The 20,650-nt window shown below is 37.7% G+C and overlaps 1 protein-coding gene across 1 annotated transcript in view; it reads right to left on the bottom strand.

Annotated features, from left to right (window-relative positions):
* The window catches only part of LOC126176184 (MAP kinase-activating death domain protein), a 545,775-nt gene that overhangs the window by 40,800 nt on the left and 484,325 nt on the right, over nt 1–20,650 (bottom strand). The window contains exon 35 of the mRNA XM_049923326.1: nt 11,212–11,220. Within this exon, the coding sequence (XP_049779283.1) occupies nt 11,212–11,220 (9 nt within the window). The remainder of the gene's footprint in view (nt 1–11,211; nt 11,221–20,650) is intronic.

The raw sequence follows: 20,650 nt of genomic DNA, 5'->3' as shown, positions 1-20,650 counted from the left end.
TTTACCGCATTATTCATTTTTATACTTACCTAAATATCTGTGACAATTCCAAACGTTTCAGAGGCATGGAGATCTGGTTTTATGTTCAGTTAGAGGCTAGTCCTATGGGGATTTTAAGTTAATTACAATGGCTTTTTAATAAATCTGCCTTCAAACTGTATCTAGGGACTTTCTATAATGACTACCAAGAACAAATCCATGTAGTCATTCAACAACTATATTTCATCTTTTTTATTGTCATTATTTGGATGAAAAGTGTAGCCATTATGGTTTTTGGGCATTAAATGTAATAACAAGCAATCACAATCCACCTGAAAATTTCCTGTCATTCCATGTTGATGTATCTGCCATATAAATATTTTTGGATTCAGGCTTTCACAGTCATAAAGCACTCAATAATACCAGTGAATTCCCACAAAAAAGTTGACCCATCTGCAATACAATGCATTGCCCACAATAAGCAAAGTGACCAGGTTCTCAAGGCTCAGTCCAGCAATCATCTTAAATATATTAACTACACCAAAATGATTATTGTTATCAACACATACATAAATCAATGAGAATCCACCAATGCCATACACAGACAGTTAATCTTTGTTAAATGTTAGTATCTGTACCTAGTAGATTTTCATTGATTTCTCCAGTTCACCTCCATTAGCATCAGTATGAATTACCCCAAATAGTATTTATTTATTTATTTATTTTAAATCTGAGATGCATTCATTCTGTTTAAGAGTACACTCATTTATACTGTAAGCTGCATCATGTGAGTGTTTCTTCATGAATCTCGATGTTAAATGTGAGCGAGCATATATGGAACCAGTGAACAAGAAACCTAGAGTCACTGAAGATGATCCACAGGATTCTAACTTATCTATCCATGAAACTAAAATGTATTTAATTGCAACTTTTATACATAAATCAGTGAGGTATTTTTTACTGGGACAAGGACATCTTGGGTCCCTTGATGTGTGATACTGTCTTTTCAAAGTAAAGTAAACAGTTTCATTATCAAATGAATTTTTCACTCTGCAGCAGAGTGTGCACTGATATGAAACTTCCTGGCAGATTAAATCTGTGTGCCAGACTGAGACTCAAACTTGGGACCTGTGCCTTTCGCAGGCAAGTGCTCTACCATCTGAGCTACCCAAGCACGACTCATGACCAATCCTCACAGCTTTAATTCCACCAGTACCTTGTCTCCTACCTTCCAAACATCACAGAAGCTCTCCTGCAGCTCCTGAGTTTGAGTCTTGGTCTGGCACACAGTTTTAATCTGCCAGGAAGTTTCAGTTTCATTCCCAACCATGTTGTTATTGTTCATATGGTGATGCAATAAATATCATATGTTGATATTTATGAACAGGTGCATATATCAAAAGATGGTATTGTCTTGTATATGTGTATAATCAGTTTAAATAAAACTTTCTTAAACCTTGCCTGTGACTTGATTATTTTTTATTACAGTAAAAGTAAAGGTAGCTCAAGATAACTTTAGTGTCCCCTCCTTGAGGTTTTTCTGTATCCGCCACTGGTACGAATGTCAATACGAAAAATCACAAGCTGATAAAATCTTCCTTCAATGTATCAGTTTTTCCTCTCTCATTCACATTTGCTTTTATTACTTTTGTTTTTCTTCAGCTCTCCATTCTTCTTCTTAGCAACAACTCTCTTTGTTTCCTTTATATTTGTCTCTTTGGTTTATTCTTTCAATCAGTGCATTGTTACTGGTATATTTTTTAAGTTACTGATGCTCTATGAGCTTATAATTTTCTTTGTAAGTTGTTATCACCCTTTTCATCGTAACTAGCCTCCTGGAAATTCCTGCCCATAACTCCTTCAGTAGCTGAACTGGTCTTCGTTTACTTCACAGTTTCACTCTCTGCTCGCAACCTTTTTGTGATATACCATATCACTTGCTGCTTAAACTGCTCCCTATATGCTGACAATGTAAGACATTACATGTCAATAATCACTTGACGGTCAAATGGATGTTCACTAATGTACGATGAGCATTCAACGTTTAGAGATGATAGCATACCTGAGAAACCATCATCATTCAATTAATCACCATTATTAACTCTAATGAGGACTACTTCAAAAAAATTATCAGAAAAAATTCTTCTTTGAGAGAAAATGTGTATTTCTATTTCTGCTACTTTGAATGTATTATTAAGAGTAGTACTGTTTTTTGGGAAACTTGGTTAACATAATGCAGATAATACAGACACAAAAACATTGCTTAGAACATGTGTACTGTATACCACAAAGAACCATATTACCCATTACTTTGAAAACTTCAAATATTAACTCGCCATCCCTATGTATTTTTGAGTTTATTATTTTTTTGTATACTAAACACGAATTGTTTGAGGGAAACCATTTTGTTTACACATGTGATACAAGAAACAAAGGAAAGTTCATGCTTCCCACCTACAGCCTCAAACTGTATGCCTACACCCCTCAATACATGGCTATTACAATTGATAGTAAATTTAAAGGGAACAAGTTAATGCAGATAAATTTAGATCTACTCAAAAGAAAGCTGTATGAGGTAGTGATACTGAAATGCTATTACTCAGTGGATGAATTCATCCAGGATGAACTGGTATTTCGAGCTGGGTACAGCAATATACATTGATGTGACAAAAGTCATGAGATACGTCCTAATTTAATGTTGGATCTCCTTTTGCCCAGTAACTTGATGTGGCATATACTCAACACGCTGTTGGAGTCCTCTGCAAAAATGCTGAGTCATACTGCCTCTATAGTTGTCCACAATTGCAAAAGTGTTGCCAGCACAGGATTTTGTGCATGAACTGACCTCTTGATTATATCCCATAAATGTTTGGTGGGCTTCATGTTGGGTGGTCTGGGTGGCCACATCATTCACTCATACTGTCCAGAATGTTCTTTAAAATAGTCATGAACAATTGTAGCCCAATGAAAGTTTGCAGCATTGTCATTCATAAAAATTTCATGACTGTTTGGGAATATGGAGTCCACAAATGGCTTCAAATGATCTCCAAGAAGCTGAAGATAACCATTTCCAATCAATGTTCAGTTCTGTTGGTCCAGAGGACCCAGTCCATTCCATGAAAACACAGTCCAAACCATTATAGAGCCACCACTGCCTTGCACAGTGCCTTGTTGACAGCGTAGGTCCAAGGCTTCTTAGGGTGCGCATCACACTCAAAACCTACCATCAACTCTTAACAGCTGAAACTGGGATTCATCTGACCAGGTCATGGTCTTCCAGTCATCTAGGGTCCAACTGATAGGGTCATGAGACCAGGAGAGGCCTGCAGGTCATGTCTTGCTGTTAACAAAGGCACTTGCATTGGTCATCTGCCGCCATAGCCCATTAACAGTCACAATGTAATCACTCTGTCCTTAAACATATGTTTGTCGAATGTACCACATCCATTTCCTCCATCAAGGCTATCAGCCTTTGCATTCTATGTGGTGTTAGGTACTACCAATACATCCAGAGACCCAGCAACAGTCAATGGCATGGTGTTCATGTCATCCCTACTGCCCTCATGTGGAAATTTATGATTCATCAAGCCCTTGCTGTCAAAAAAGGAAATCAACATTGTCTTCATCTTGGAGTTTGCCAGAAGAATTTTTTGCGAGGTGATGAAGGTGGGGAACACCTGTCACTAAGTCTCTGGATTTTATTGGTAGAATCAGGTCTCATCTCCTGTAATGAAGTGGATATCCAACAATGTGTGACCACAGTGCTTTGAGCAATTCCATAAGAAGCATTTATTGACACAGTCCAAAGCATTACAGCCAGTGTCAGAAGTGTGCTGTAGCTAATGAAGACCATTCATAGAATTTCTCAGTCCCACCTACATAGGTGCATCTGAAAAATTTAATGAATGGTCTCATAAAATAAAGGAAACTCTAAACAGAATACCTTTAATGGCTTTCACAGTGATTACCATTAGTTACAACACACTTCTGGCATTGGTTGTAAAGCTGTTGCTGTCAACAAATATTTCTTGTGGAATTGCTCAAAACAGCATGGTCACACATTGTAGACATACGCAAAGTGAAGATTAATAAAACCAACAAACTGCAGAGACGGATTCTTGAGTGGAAATGGAGAAAAAAAATTCTTATGAACATGTGTCCAGAAATGCAGCACTGCTATGGTTGATGGTGCTGACAAATGACATTCCTCTGACTACATGCCATGTGTTCCTTGTGTGCTGCAGGCTATGTGATGGATACGGCATACTGACAGCAGCAGAATGGTCCCGTATTCATGTCTGGAATGACCTGAGATCATGTTTGTGCACGGCCAAGCAGAAACATACGATCGAGAGGCAGGACGTTGCGCCAAAACCCGAACCCTCACAGACACCAACTACATCACAAGACATTTCAAGCCCTTTTTGGGCATTTGTGTGATCATGGGTCCTTTCAGACAGACAAATGTGAAGACCATTCATAGAATTTCTCAGTCCCACCTACATAGGTGCATCTGAGGCAGGGGATTGGGCATACACCACATTTGGAGGACTGGGTTCTGCCTCTCGACTTTCTTCAACTGCTTGATCGTACACAAATATCATCTTGGCTTGTTTCCGACATGAATACCAAACCATTCCACTACTTACAGTATGCTGCATCAATCACACAGCCTCCAACACACAAGGAAAACACAGCATGTGGTCAGAGAAACTTTCATTTGTCAGTGTCATCTACCATGGCAATGAAGCTTTCCTGGGCACATGTGCATAGGACCTTTCTTCCACCATTTCCAGTCAGGAATCCATCCCTGCAGTTTGTCAGTTTTATTGATGTTCACCCTGTATGCACATAAAATCAAACAATGGAAACTCCAGATAGGAAAATCAACACTGTAGGAAAAGATAGATTGCTACTTGCCATAAAGAAGACATGTTAAATTGCAGACAGGCACAATTTGCCCAAGGTCCAGAGTTGGCAGTCATGTGTGTATGAGGTGTGCTTGCATGAATGTATGAATGGTGTGTGTTTCTCTTTTTGTGATCGAGGCTGTGGCTGAAAGCTTTGTGTAAGGTCTTTTAATTGTGCCTGTCTACAACTTAACAGTCATCATTGTGGTAAGTAGCAATCTATCATCCATCTTTCCCTACATTGTTTATTATTTATTATTATTATTTATTAGTATCACTGTAATTGTAATGTAAATTTTTGACATGTGTTCTGTACACAAACCACACGGATTGCAAATATACATCACGGAATGAATGACCACAATTCACTGTCAATTATTCTGATCCCCAGTTTTCCAAAGCAAACATCCTAGCACCAGAAACCTCATAGTATATCCGCTACTGTAGTGGTATACTCTAAATACAGTCATTCAGAAAGTTTAAACAATAGAAACATATAGAATGAGAATCTTGATCATTTATTAGGCAGCTGAAATAATTTTCTTGTGAATTGTCTTTGACATTTACCAGTCTGTAAAAAAGGCATTTCGATTACCTCATACATCAGAATCATTTTTACATTTATGAAATTATCTCTGGATTTTCTAATTTCTCTTTAGTATCTAAAAGCTTTTTGTCTGCTAGGAATAGGGTGTTAGGCAGCTTCCCTACGGCCTTAAAAATCCAAACAGAATAAATACAAGTTATTAGCCACACACAGTGTTATGAAATATTAAATTACAATATACATTTCATTTCTGAGATTCAACTAAATTATTAGTTGATTTGTGACGCATCATCCTTCCAGTCTGGACACATTTTCTGTCACTTATTTGATTGCATTTATTGAATCAAGGCATGCACTAGTTTCAACCATAGTATCTTTCTTTGCCTCGGCATGAAGCCAATGAAAAGCATCATGTGTAAATGCTGGACATTAGGGCCATTAAATAATTTGTGTAAGTTTCTTCCATTCATTTTGTGTGCTGCACGGAATTTTGATTTGACAATAATATGTAAAGACAATTATTTATGGAACTTAAGGTAAAGAAATATCAAAATATGTGTATTGTCTCTTCCAAATGGCTGAAAGTGCTATCAATCTGACCCTGTACAAACCTATTATCTTTTAGACAGCTCTTTAAGTTTTGGTTGAAATGTACTTTCTGCAGGAGGCCAAGCAATTAGTGAAGAATAAAGAAGAGGAAACAGCCACATTTCCTAATTTTGTATGGGGTGTTTTCTACTTCTGAATATTCTGTTATGGTAAACACAAGAAATGTCTCAACAATGTGTTTTACAGATTGGTTAATAAGTTGCTGTTGTCTCTTTTTGCAACCAAAATGTAACTCTACTTCCATGTATTTCAGTCTGTCACCTTATTAAGTAATTTCGCAAGTATTGTGACTGAACAACATTCTACACATCATTTCTATAAACATCAAGAAAATAACAAATATTCTACAACTTTCAAAACTAAATCTTTATTTGTAGGACAAAAATAATTGTGTTCACCATACAACTGAAAAACATAATATGAGGAAGCAGTTACTTTCTTTATGATTCCACTATTGCTTTGGAGATTGCATCCAAAGCTTCCATGGAAACTAATATGGCACAGAGACTGATTTTATATGTTCAATCTCCTGGCCTGTTTGTCGCACTCTATGGATGCAGGAGTGAAAACTGCATTGCTTACTACACAGATCTGAAAATTTATAGTTATGTCACATAGATAAACAGCAATATACGCACATCAAAAAAAGTTTTGCATCACTCCAGTTCCCAGAACTCCTGAAGATAGACATTGACTGTGAATATTGTATCACAGACACAGTCCCTTTTGACTGTCCAGAGATGTCACTAGACCTACCCAAAGATGTAAACAACAGTGCCTATTAGATGGAGAGGGTCCAACAGCCAATCAGTTCCAGTCTTTCCCCCAGGAAGGAGGTACACGGCTCGTGTTACCTGTGGTTCAACCATGTCTGGACGGTCAGTACCACAGTTCGATCATGTCTGCATTGTTACTTTGTGCCAGGAAGGGCTCTCAACAAGGGAAGTGTCAAGGTGTCTCAGAGTGAACCAAAGTGATGTTGTTTGGACATGGAGGAGATACAGACAGACAGGAAATGTCAATGAGATGCCTTGCTCAGGCTGCCCAAGGGCTACCACTGCAGCGGATGACTGCTACCTATGGATTATGCCTCAGAGGAACCGTGACAGCAAAGCCACCATGTTGAATAATGCTTTTTGTGCAGCCACAGGACGTCGTGTTATGACTCAAACTGTGTGCAATAGGCTGCATGATGCGCAGCTTCACTCCCAACGTCCATGGTGAAGTCCATCTTTGCAACCACGACACCATGTAGTGCGGTACAGATGGGCCCAACAACATGCCAAATGGACCACTCAGGATTGGCAACACGTTCTCTTCACTGAAGAGTGTCACATATACCTTCAACCAGACAATTGGCAGAGACTTGTTTGGAGGCAACCTGGTCAGGCTGAACACCTCAGACACACAGTCCAGCGAGTCCAGCAAGGTGGAGGTTCCCTGCTGTTTTGGGGTGGAATTATGTGGGGCCAACGTACGCCGCTCGTCGTCATTAAAGTCACCGTAACAACTGTACAATACATAAATTCCCTCCTCTGACCGATAGTGCAACCATATCGAGAGCATATTGGCAAGGTGTTCATCTTAAGGGATGACTATTCCTGCCCCCATCATGCACGTCTTGTGAATGACTTCCTTCAGGATAACGACATCGCTCAACTAGAGTGGCCAGCATTTTCTCCAGACATGAACCCTATCGAACACGCCTGGGTTAGATTGAAAGGGGCTGTTTATGGACAATGTGACCCACCAACCATTCTGAAGGATCTACACTGAATTGCTGTTGACGAGTGGGACAATCTGGACCAACAGTGCCTTGATGACCTCGTGGATAGTATGCCACAACGAATACAGGCATGCATCAATGCAAGAGGACATGCTACTGGGTATTAGAGGTACCAGTGTGTACAGCAATCTGGACCACCACCTCTGAAGGTCTCGCTGTACTGTGGTACATAAGGCAATGTGTGGTTTTCATGAGTAATAAAAAGAGCAGAAATGATGTTTATGTTGATCTGTATTCCCATTTTCTGTACAGGTTCTGGAACTCTCCAAACTGAGATGATGCAAAACTTTTTTTGATGTGTGTCAATACACTACAATGGTTACAGGCTCTTTATCAAATTGCATCCACATTACAAGCTTCCATTTTTCATGAACTGACATACAGAGATTGTTTACTAAAAGTTTGCAAGAGTAGTGTCAATAAGTTACACATAACAAACTTTTCTTACTTTAGCATATTATGTGGGAGAGCGGGTGGGAGGCGCGAGGCTCTGGGATTGAATGGCAGAGTAAGGTGGAGTATCAAGAGGTGGACACAGAGGGAAAGAGCAATGAAGAAAACAGGGATGGATGGAAGACGGTGAGAGGGGTGGTTGAGAGAGAGAGAGAGAGAGAGAGAGAGAGAGAGAGAGAGAGAGAGAGAGAGAGAGAGAGAGAATGATGAGTGGAAGAGAGGGGTGAGGTGCTTTCAGATGGGGTGCCATAGCCATATGATACCTAATGGTTTGTGGTACACAAGATGTACATCAACCCCATACTGCACTTTCTACACATGAATAATAATGAGCCAGTCAAGATTACATTAGTTCTGATTCAGAACTATATATAGTATCCACAATGATATTTTCACTCTGCAGTGGAGGGGCCTCCTGTAGGAGGTAAATTTCACCCACAAATTAAAGAGCTCTCTAAAAGATATTAGATTTGTACAGGGTCAGCTTGATAACACTTCTGAGCCATTTAGAAGAGTCATAAAAAAATTGATGACTTGAATGGTACCCTACAGCTGTGGTCTGTATTTCTTGAATGTTATGGTGGAGTTAGAAAGTCAGTAGATTTGAAATGGTACTGTCCTGGTACTTGCTCAAAGGCTAGTGAGTATCAGCACAGTGGTGTGTGTGTGTGTGTGTGTGTGTGTGTGTGTGTGTGTGTGTGTGTCTGTGTGTGGTGTGTGTGTGCGCACGCAGGGGGGGGGGGGGGGATCGTGCTTGCATGTGGAATAGGGGGGTTGCACATACCTGCATGATTCAGGCAGCTCTCGAGGAAATGTTTGTGTCTCATCTTCCATGCCTTTGTCTGAAATTCACTTTCAGTCTACATATATACAATTATAAATAATTTTTAGAGGTTGTTGGTCAGGACTTAAAAAGTCCTGTCTTCTACGTAGTTGGTATATGGTTCACATGGCAAACCGGACAAGTTGGTCCCCATTGCTGCCTCATTTTATTTTATTTTTATTTTTTAGAATCTACTGTTGAATTTAAAATACTGTTCTGACAGTGTAAATCCCATAAAGCACATCACTTCGGTAAACTATGTTGGTGGAAACCTGTTTGTATTTGTTAAGTTGGCATTCTTAATTTGTAAGAGAGCATAATTGGCATGAAGGGGCACATCCATTAATGGAAATAAATCTAGTTATTGGAAATCCACAAAAAACACCATCCGAACAGACCTTGAAGACCCAATGTTACCGACTGGCTGGCATGTCATCCTCAGCCTTTAGGCATCAACAGATGTGGATATGGAGGGGGAATGTGACCAGAACACTGCTCTCCTAGCCACTGTCAGTTTTCGTGACCAGTGCACTACTTCTCAGTGAAGTAGCTCCTCAACTGGCCTCACAAGGACTGAGTGCACCTTGCTTGCCAACAAAAGTTGGCAGACCTGAACAGTGACCCAACCAAGTGCTAGCCAAGCCCAACAGTTCTTAACTTCCATGATCTGATGGGAACTGGTGTTACCACTGTGGCAAGGCCATTGGCATTGGAAATCCACAAATGATTCAAAATGTACCTTGCAAGCCAACAAGTCACACTGTCAATTTCAGGGAGTATTAAGTGAACTAATAACAAGTCCTGAACATTCAACTGCAAGCAGTGATTACCTACATACCAACACTAATGCCACTTTTCATTTGTCTTGCTGGATGAAAGTTATTATCCACATTTTTTAAAATAACTTACGGAAACTCATCATTATCCATATTTTTTTTAAATAACTTACAGAAACTCATAAAGTCTATATTCATATCTCTGTATGCATAATTTTAGTACTTCATGTTTGTTACAGATATAGGACTTTTACTGGTATATGGTTATTTAACTTATGAATCTGTCCCTCAATTATAGACCTCAAATTAAGTTTCGACTATGTGTTAAGCTTTTTGTCTCATGTATAAAACACCCAAGTAAAGTAATTCTGTTTTGCCTTTCAATACATACATAAGGCAATACAAAGACCCATAAGATCACTTCATTACCAGAAAATGTGTGTTACTTTGAATATTTCACTAATTTGTTACACTGCCAAACCCAACACATCTTTCAGCAATGGTCATCTATATCTCAGGAATATTGTTGGTATGTATTATGTGAAACAGTACTCTGCTTTTATGTCACTTTAACTGATAAAGATTGAAATGATAATGATAAGCTGTGTCAGAAATGTATTGTTTTCAAATATGGTAACACTTTAATTCAACACAGTTTAATGACAGAATGTAATGTCTACGAGTCACTAAAATTCCAAGTAAGCCAAACAAAGCAACAAATTGAACATGACAGTTCATGCAACACTTTCATGCACGCAGTACTTGTACAAGGGCATGCAACTAGAAGAAAAACAACTGTGAACCTAAATCAAACAACTGGTGATCCAAGACCAAATACAGAATATGAAAATAATTTTAGAACACCCAATTTAAGAGCACACTGCTACAGAACTCTAAACATATCTGCATAGGTAACTTAAGAGATGGTCGGTCTACAAAGTATCATTATATTTTAGAAATATTCACTATCAGATTAGTACATAAATGGTGTACAGCTAACAGTGCATACCTATGTAGTTTTATTATTTTGCTAGAAATATAATATATAAGTGTGCCATGCTGTGAAACTGAATGTGTTCAGTTACTTAATAATCACATGTGTTCATAAATTAAAAAAAATGTAAATCATATTTTAGGATATGCTTTCTATAAATTGACATAAAAAGAATATATGAACACAGGAACACCAATTCTACTAATAATGTTTGCTGTTACTGATTTATAAACAATGATAATATACTAAACAGATCTATAGCAAACTAGAGAGTAGGTGAAGCAGTGAGAATGAACACAACTGTGTGATTTTATATTTTCTTTTTTCAAAATACCTCGAAATCCTGGCATCATGTATGGATGCGTGTAAAGATGAGATAAGAAAAAATATATAATTAAAAGGAAACAAAAATACATATTATATAAATGTATTTTGTACCCACCAAAGTAGATTTTCAATTAGTAGGCAGAAGAAAATATATAGTATGTTTTCTTCTTCTCTTTTTATGATTAACAACAACATGGGCAAACGGTTACTACTACTGCTTTCTTGTATTCAAGGACCATCTCAAAAGTTCCTAAGCTGTCTTTTTATGATAGTAATATATATAATAAATATATATATAAAATACGTTTCCCACTCAATAAAGAGAAACAGACAGAGAGAGACAGGCAGAGAGAGAGAGAGAGAGAGAGAGAGAGAGAGAGAGAGAGATAGATGACAGATAGATAGAGACAGGAAATACGGCATTCAAAAGAGAGGATTAAAGAAAATTTATGTGTTAACTCAAAAGTAAGTGGATGATCTTATTAAATAAAAATGTCATACTAAAGAGAAAGAATGAAAAGGTGGAAATGAGATAATAGCTTAATTTACAGACTTTTTTCATGACATGGAGCTTAGAAAAAGTTCATTAGTGAAAATATCATGCAGATACAAAACCATCAAGTAAAATAATCAAAAGTGAACTGAAATGAATGATATGAAATAAATTTTTCTATAAAAATAAAGAGTGTATATAATTATATGAATTAATGAAAAATTACTACCTTCCCTTAAAATGGGCTGAGAATTTTTCATTGTTCCCAGTAAACTGTAAAATTTCTGTCTGTTTTAAGACGATGTATGTTATGTGATGAAATCAAATAAATCAACAAATTCATAAGAAAGTTGGAATAGAGGTCTGGATTATGGATCCTGGATGAGGTATTAGCATAATTTAATGTTATACGTAACATTCAGTCAATGCTAGTAGCAGTAGTAGTAGTAAACACAGTAATGTTAATATAGCGAGTAGCAGGAATGTTTTGAGAGGTCCTTGCAATTATCTGTGACATCCAGTAGAGAAACATCCAACAGTCCAGGCCAGCACATGTATGAGGCAATTAAAAAATTTATAATAAAAAGAGATAGACAGAAAGACAGAGACAGAATAAGCTTCAACTGAGCCTTTTGACAAAATGTATTTTGCTCATATCAAACAGGCTGCACAAATACCCCAAGCCAAAAAGTCTTCAGTCAGTATGAGACACACAGTTTGAAAAGGTATTGTAATTTCTTTCATCGCAAAATGAATGTTCAGTGCAGGCCTTGTTGTGAAACTTAATGTATCCATGCTGTAATACAACAACATTCACAGTACCACAAATTTGTTTTATTTCCTTATAGCATACCATAGTTGTTTTTCTTTTTTTTATTATTAAATATATTTGAAACCTGCAAGACTGGATGTTTATCTGAAATTTGCTAAGTTTTCCAGTAATTCTGGAAACCAGTGCAACAAAAATCAGAATATTGACTGAAGACATATTTATTATTACTATTAGTCACAAACTTTCCAGGATAAAATACTGTAGCCATGATGTACCACTACTTTATTGTAATACATGAATCAGAGATAATTTTTTTCAGGATTTAAGATGCGTATTTTAAAATAGTTTCCCTCCCCCAAGCCCAATTTCTTTGCCTCTAATTCTGATAGGGAAGTGATTGTGTAATTCAATCCCATAAGCTGTTTATCCACATAGCACACTTCTTTAATGTGTGAAATTTATTAACAAGTTCAATAAATGATAAATGTACCAGTGTAACATTTTATTCATATTTAGGATGTATTGAAAAACCAATTCATATCATATAGCCAGTATGTTCTTACTTTGTATATATATTGAAAAACCAATTCATGTCATATAGCCAGTATGTTAACCTACTTTTTTATTATCATTACAAGTATCACAACTCCAAAATTAATTTCAATCTAAGTTATGCAATTATTTTTTCCCAGTACACATATTCATTACCAACAGCAACAAAACTCCAAAAATCTCAAAAGAATAAAGAACTCCAGTTTCACACAGAGCAATTATGACAATTGTTCCTCACAATGTAAAATTAAAGTTTTAGTGCAATTCATATGAATGTATATTTGAAGAGTTGAAGGTATATCTATAAAATAAAATCAATGTCACTCTTATTATTAGTATCAAACAGCATGTTAGTCATTTTGAAAAATTGAGAAAATCAACAAGATACATACATCATACTATCAGATAGCACTTGACTTCAACTCATTAATAGCAACAAATTAAAATACATGTTTCACAGACATGAACACAGGTACACTGCAATTATAAATCCCAAATACATAAATAAAAAGTGGAGGAAAATGTAAGAAAAATGTCTACTTACCTGTAACCTAAATTAAGGAAATAATGATAAAATCAACAAAAACATACAATTTCAAATGATGATAAATCACAAGCTTCTAAAGCCAATTATTTTTTAATTCTGAATGTGTCATGTACAAATTGGGATGATATCGCTGAAGCCTAAGAGCACGAAAGTATCATTTCCTGAAACTTAAGTTCCAGTCTTGCACTGCCATCAGCACCTGACAAGAAGAATAGCAAGTCCAAAGCCTAACATTCATTATCTTCATTATTTCATGTTTGTTCTTCTATCAGACATAGTCATAAATGGTATCAAGGTAAATTTGTCTGTATTACAATAGGTGTTTTAAATACTGATTTCTTTTACTTGATACAATCTGTCAAGATTTTATCTTTATTTCCTTAATAAGTGGCATCTCAATTCATCTCTTAATCTAATGAATGTCCAGCCACAAATGATCACAACAGTGACTGATAATCTTGGCAACAGTAACATTTATTACTGTGACTGCAACTACAGTCATTATTTCACTTTCAGGAGAGATACCACTTCATAAAATACAATCTATGATTTCCAAATACAGTAAAAGTCAATGATGTCTGTGTGACTAGAATTTCCTCGGATTTTCTAATAGATCTTTCACCAAGATAAGACTGCAAAAATTACTCTATGCTTCATGTATGGGCCTTGTTATAGATGCATTAGTTGCTGTTAACTTTCCTCTGTCAGTCTCCCTGCACTCTCTTTTGCAATACAATTATAGTAATCTCTCTTTTCACAATATTCTCTGAATGGTACCATAAAACGAAGGTAGGCCTTTGCCACTTTTTATTACTTCACTTGGAACATTATTATACACACTGCTCTTTATAATGTCCTTCAGCTTTATGCACCGTAATTCTGTGTTTTTCAGATCTGAACTAAATGTTCTGGGTTCACCTTTTCGGTAAGTTGATAATGACACTCTTTCAGTTTGACCAAACACAAACACTCTTCTAGGTTTCTCGATGGCCTGTTTCCCTTTGGTGGCCATTGTTCTTGTAATATCATTGTGGTTGTTAATCCCCCTCTGATTGGTGACACACTTGAAAAGTAGCTAGGGTCTACAATATTTCTTTCATGCATGCATTGTCGGACTAACTGTTTGAGACAGTTAGCAGTCACATTCTGCAGTATTACTTAACAGGACTGTTTCTCCTTCATCATCATCATCATCATCATTTAAGACTGATTATGCCTTTCAGCGTTCAGTCTGGAGTATAGCCCCCCTTATACAGTTCCTCCATGATCCCCTATTCAGTGCTAACATTGATGCCTCTTCTGATGTTGAACCTATTACTTCAAAATCATTCTTAACCGAATCCAGGTACCTTCTCCTCGGTCTGCCCCGACTCCTCCTACCCTCTACTGCTGAATCCATGAGTCTCTTGGGTAACCTTGCTTCTCCCATGCGTGTAACATGACCCCACCATCTAAGCCTGTTCGCCCTGACTGCTACATCTATAGAGTTCATTCCCAGTTTTTCTTTGATTTCCTCACTGTGGACACCCTCCTGCCATTGTTCCCATCTACTAGCACCTGCAATCATCCTAGCTACTTTCATATCCATAACCTCAACCTTGTTGATAAGGTAACCTGAATCCACCCAGCTTTCGGTCCCATACAACAAAGTTGGTCGAAAGATTGAACGGTGCACAGATAACTTAGTCTTGGTACTGACTTCCTTCTTGCAGAAGAGAGTAGATCGTAGCTGAGCGCTCACTGCATTAGCTTTGCTACACCTCGCTTCCAGTTCTTTCACTATGTTGCCATCCTGTGAGAATATGCATCCTAAGTACTTGAAACCGTCCACCTGTTCTAACTTTGTTCCTCCTATTTGGCACTCAATCCGTTTATATTTCTTTCCCACTGACATTACTTTCGTTTTGGAGATGCTAATCTTCATACCATAGTCCTTACATTTCTGATCTAGCTCTGAAATATTACTTTGCAAACTTTCAATCGAATCTGCCATCACAACTAAGTCATCCGCATATGCAAGACTGCTTATTTTGTGTTCACATATCTTAATCTCACCCAGCCAGTCTATTGTTTTCAACATATAATCCATGAATAATATGAACAACAGTGGAGACAGGTTGCAGCCTTGTCTTACCCCTGAAACTACTCTGAACCATGAACTCAATTTACCGTCAACTCTAACTGCTGCCTGACTATCCATGTAAAGACATTTAATTGCTTGCAAAAGTTTGCCTCCTATTCCATAATCTTGTAGAACAGACAATAACTTCCTCCTAGGAACCCGGTCATATGACTTTTCTAGATCTATAAAGCATAGATACAATTCCCTTTTCCACTCATAACACTTCTCCATTATTTGCCGTAAGCTAAAGATCTGGTCCTGACAACCTCTAAGAGGCCTAAATCCACACTGATTTTCATCCAATTGGTCCTCAACTAATACTCGCACTTTCCTTTCAACACTACCTGAGAAGATTTTACCCACAACGCTGATTAAAGAGATACCTCTGTAGTTGTCACAATCTTTTCTGTTTCCATGTTTAAAGATTGGTGTGATTACTGCTTTTGTCCAGTCTGATGGAACCTGTCCCGACTCCCAGGCCATTTCAATAATCCTGTGTAGCCATTTAAGACCTGACATTCCACTGTATTTGATGAGTTCCGACTTAATTTCATCCACCCCAGCCGCTTTATTGCACTGCAATCTATTGACCATTTTTTCCACTTCCTCAAATGTGATCCTATTTCCATCATTATTCCTATCCCATCTTACCTCGAAATCTGAAGCATTACTGATCACATTTTCACCTACATTGAGCAACTCTTCAAAATATTCCCTCCATCTTCCCAAGGCATCCACAGGATTCACCAGCAGTTTTCCTGACCTGTCCAAAATACTTGTCATTTCCTTCTTACCTCCCTTTCGAAGACTGCTAATTACACTCCAGAATGGTTTTCCAGCAGCTTGACCCATAGTCTCCAACCTGTTTCCAGTCTTCCCACGATTTCTTCTTGGATGCTGCAATTATCTGTTTGGCTTTGTTTCTTTCTTCAACATAACTTTCTCTGTCTACCTGGGTTCTGGTATGTAGCCATTTTCGATACGCCTTCTTTTTCCTTTTACAGGCTGTCTTGACTGTATCATTCCACCAAACTGTTTGCTTCTTCCTACTTTTACACACTACTGTTCCAAGACAATCTTTAGCCACTTCTAGTACTGTGTCCCTGTACCTTGTCCATTCCTTTTCCAATGACTGTAATTGGCTACATTCAACTGTTTCTCCTTACCACAGATAATAAGTGAATAGTTTTCCTAGCCAGTACTGGGCAGGTTAAAGTCACTACCTACTATTACAGTATGTTTTGGGTATTTCCACCCTTTGAGTTTATCTTTAGGTGAGGCTATGACTGATGTGTCTGAATCTGGTGGTTATTAGAAAAACTTGATTGTTAATCTAAGACCACAAACCCCAAGAGAAAAAATTAATAGTTATATTATTGTCAATGTGTCTTACAATTAACAACAATTTCCACCTTGATAATAAAAATTTGAAAAGGTCAAGAATAGAATGATACTAATGGCATTATAAGCTGTTCTGTTACAGTTATCACCCTGTGATTTAATCAAACTGAACATAGCAAACCACAACAACTGTGTTCTGATCACAAACTACTGAAAGCAAAATTTTACAACAGTGCATGAGTCACTTCCTTGCCTGCCATCATTCAGTGAACTAGTGTAAGTGACAGTCCTATGTTAGCAGTTAGCATCTGTGATTTTAAGAAGTTTAGTTGTGTAATCCATGTCCAAAAGACACCAGGGCTTGTTTTTCATTTACTGTTTGCATTCTTTGTAGCTCTTAGTTTTGTAGTGTAACTTAGGACTGTCTGTGGCATCAAAGTCACATAGTTTTGAAAAGAGTAACATAACCACTCACACTCACATTTTCTTATTGGCAAATGTACACTGAACTCAGTGTTTTCTAGCAGCATACATTTGGAATTTAAGAAGTTCGGTAGTCATAAACTTTTGTCTAAAAGACAAAAGGGCTCATTTTTAGTTATTAATTTTCATTTAGGTTATAGTACTACGATGGTTTCCAAGCATCGGGCCTCATTAGGAAGAAGGCACTCATAAGCTGGAAGCCAGGGTAGATGGAGTTCCTACATCCGTGCTGCTGCAGCCAAGCGTGCTGCTGGGCATTGCTGCCACAATCACAGATGCAGTCGCATCTTCAGCTGCCCTTGTATGCAGACTGCATAAAAAGAAGACCGCAGAGGAGAAGATATTAATAAGCCATGTGCCTTGAGAGGAAAGTTTGTCAGTGAATCTGATGATGGCAGGTCTAATCAGTAAAATCTTGTGTCCACTGAACACTATGAACCAGCAGAACACCTTTGCACTGTATGACATATAAATATACAAGGTGAAACAGATGAATCTAATCATCAGATGCTTTCACCAGACAACTGATTTCATTGTAACTGTTGAGTCAACAGCACAGAAGTACTCCAATTATAGTATTTCAATTTGATCCCCTTACAGATATGGCTGCCAAGGAGGGGAAGAAATCCAGTGCACACACTGTGTCCTTAACAGGAGGAGTCATTCCAGGTGTGGAATGAGTGCTTCTAAATACCATGAAGAGCACAGGATCTCGCCACCTGCCAGTGGTGGCCCATGTCAGTACTAAAGATGTGTGTCTCTTTGGACTGGAAGAGGTTCTAGCTTTCTCCTTGGTTTCAGGCAGCTAGCTGAAATGGTAAAAACTGCCTTGTGAGATGAAGGCAGAGCTCACAATCCATAACATTGCAGACAGGACCAAATGCACACTTTTGTTGCAGAGTTGAGTGTAGGGTCAGAATTGGAGGCTCAGACCATTCTGCGACCATGCAGGCTGCAGATTGCTCAACTTACGCCACAGAGTGGTGGGGTTTATGGCTCTGCTTAACAGGTCAGGCATCCACTTTACACAGGAGGCATCTACACAAGCAGTAGGGGCTGTGTTGAATGGACTGGGTGGTTTTTTAGGTTAGAGGGTCTTGGGAAGTACAGGAAGGGCTTTACTCCCAAAGAGTGCAGGATGAACACAGGAAGAGAGCAGACATAGCAGCAATCAGGATTATAGTGGTAAATCGCCATAGCTGCATTGAAAAAGAGCCAGACCTCCAAGTGCTAGTGGAAAGCACTGCAGTATATAATCTTGAATAATACCCCACTCATTCAATTATAGTTGGTGGTGTCTTCAATCTACCCTCCATATGTTGGCAAAAATGAATGTTCATAGTCTATCGAAGGAATAAAACATTATCAAAATTTGTATTAAATGTTTTCTCCAAAAAATATTTTGAGCAATTAGTTCAGGAGCCCAATTAAAGTGTAAACTGTTTTGTAAATGTAACTGACCTCTTAGCAAGAAATAATCCTGAAAAAATAGTGAGCATCATGATGGATACAGGGATCAGTGACCATAAGATCACTGCAGTGAGACTGACCACTGCAAGACCCAAATCCAACAAAAGTAAACTCAAAATATAATTACTGAAACAAAAGTAGATAAAAATTCACTTGATGCCTTGCTAAAACACAGTTGCCACTCCTTCCCAACTAACTACGTAAGTGTAGAGCAGACGTGGCTTAAATTAAAGGAAATAGTACCCATGGTGATTGAAAGATTTATACTTAATAAACTGATGAAGGATGGTATCTGTCCCAGAAGCAACGCAAAAAGCAAGCCAAATTTAAAAGAACATCCAAGATTAGCTATGTTTCACTGAAACTCAAAACTTAGCATGAAATCCAAAGCGAGAAGCTTTTAATAGCATCCACAATAAAACTCTGTTTTGAAATCTGACAGAAAATACAAAGAGATTCCAGTTGCATTAAGGTACACCAGTAGCAAGAAACTATAAATATCCTGACTGTGCAATACCCACTGACAACACCACCACTAGGAATTATTAAACATGGTTTTCAGACGTTACTTCATCAAAGAAGATGGAGTACATATTCCAGAATTTTAATCATGAACAGCAGCCAACATGAGTAACTTAGAAACATCTATCCTTGATCACTAAAATCACTTTATAAATACAAGTCTTCTGGTCCAGATAGGGGACTGAAAGACTTGAAAACAAATGAATCATAACATCCAAATGAAATCCCATTTTAGTTTTACAGAGAGTACTCTTTAGCATTGGCCCCTTTCTTAGCTTGCGTTTCTCATAAATCACTTGCCAAGCAAAAAGTACCAAGTGAATCGAAAAAGGTAGAGGTGACTCCTATGTATATGATGCGTAAAAGAAAGGACATCCAGAATTACTTTATGTTAGTTTGATGCAGTGTTCCTGAGTGTATTCTAAGTCCAAACATGATAGATGTCCATGAGAGAGAAAATCATCTGTCAAAAAATCAGCATGGATTTAGAAAGCACTGCTCATGCAAAACTCAGTTCACTCTTTTCTCACATAATACCATATAAACAGTGGATGAAGAGCAACAGCCAGATTCCATATTACTAGATTTCCAGAAAGAATTTAACACAGTGCAACACTATAGACTGTTAATGAAGGTCCAAGCACACAGAATGAGTTACCAAATCTATGACTGGTTCAAAGACTTTTTAAGGAGTAGGACCCAGTACTTTGCCCTGGACAGTGAGAGTTCATCACAGACAATGGTATCATCAGGAGTGCCTCAGGGAAATGAGATAGAGCCACTCTTGATCTCTATATACATAAACAATTTGATGTATAGACGAGCACACTGTTTGCTAATGACGCTGTAGTGTATGGGAAAGTGTTGTTGCTGAGTGACTCTAGGAGGATACAGGACAGAATTTCTATTTGGTATGTTGAATGACAACTTGTTCTAAATATGGAAAAATTTACATTAATGTAAATAAGCAGGAAAAACAAATCTGCAATGTTCAAATGCAGTATTATTAGCATGGTGTTTGATACAATAATGCCAATTAAATATACAGGCATAATGTTGCAAAGGGACATGATTTGGGACGAACACATAAGGCTGGTTTTAGGGAAAACAAATGGCTGACTTGAGATTATTCTAGGAAAGTATA

The sequence above is a fragment of the Schistocerca cancellata genome, chromosome 3, assembly GCF_023864275.1.
Source record: "Schistocerca cancellata isolate TAMUIC-IGC-003103 chromosome 3, iqSchCanc2.1, whole genome shotgun sequence".
Taxonomy (NCBI): Eukaryota; Metazoa; Arthropoda; class Insecta; order Orthoptera; family Acrididae; genus Schistocerca; species Schistocerca cancellata.
The sequence above is the reverse complement of the archived record's forward strand: the minus strand, read 5'-3'. Positions and strand labels throughout refer to the sequence as shown.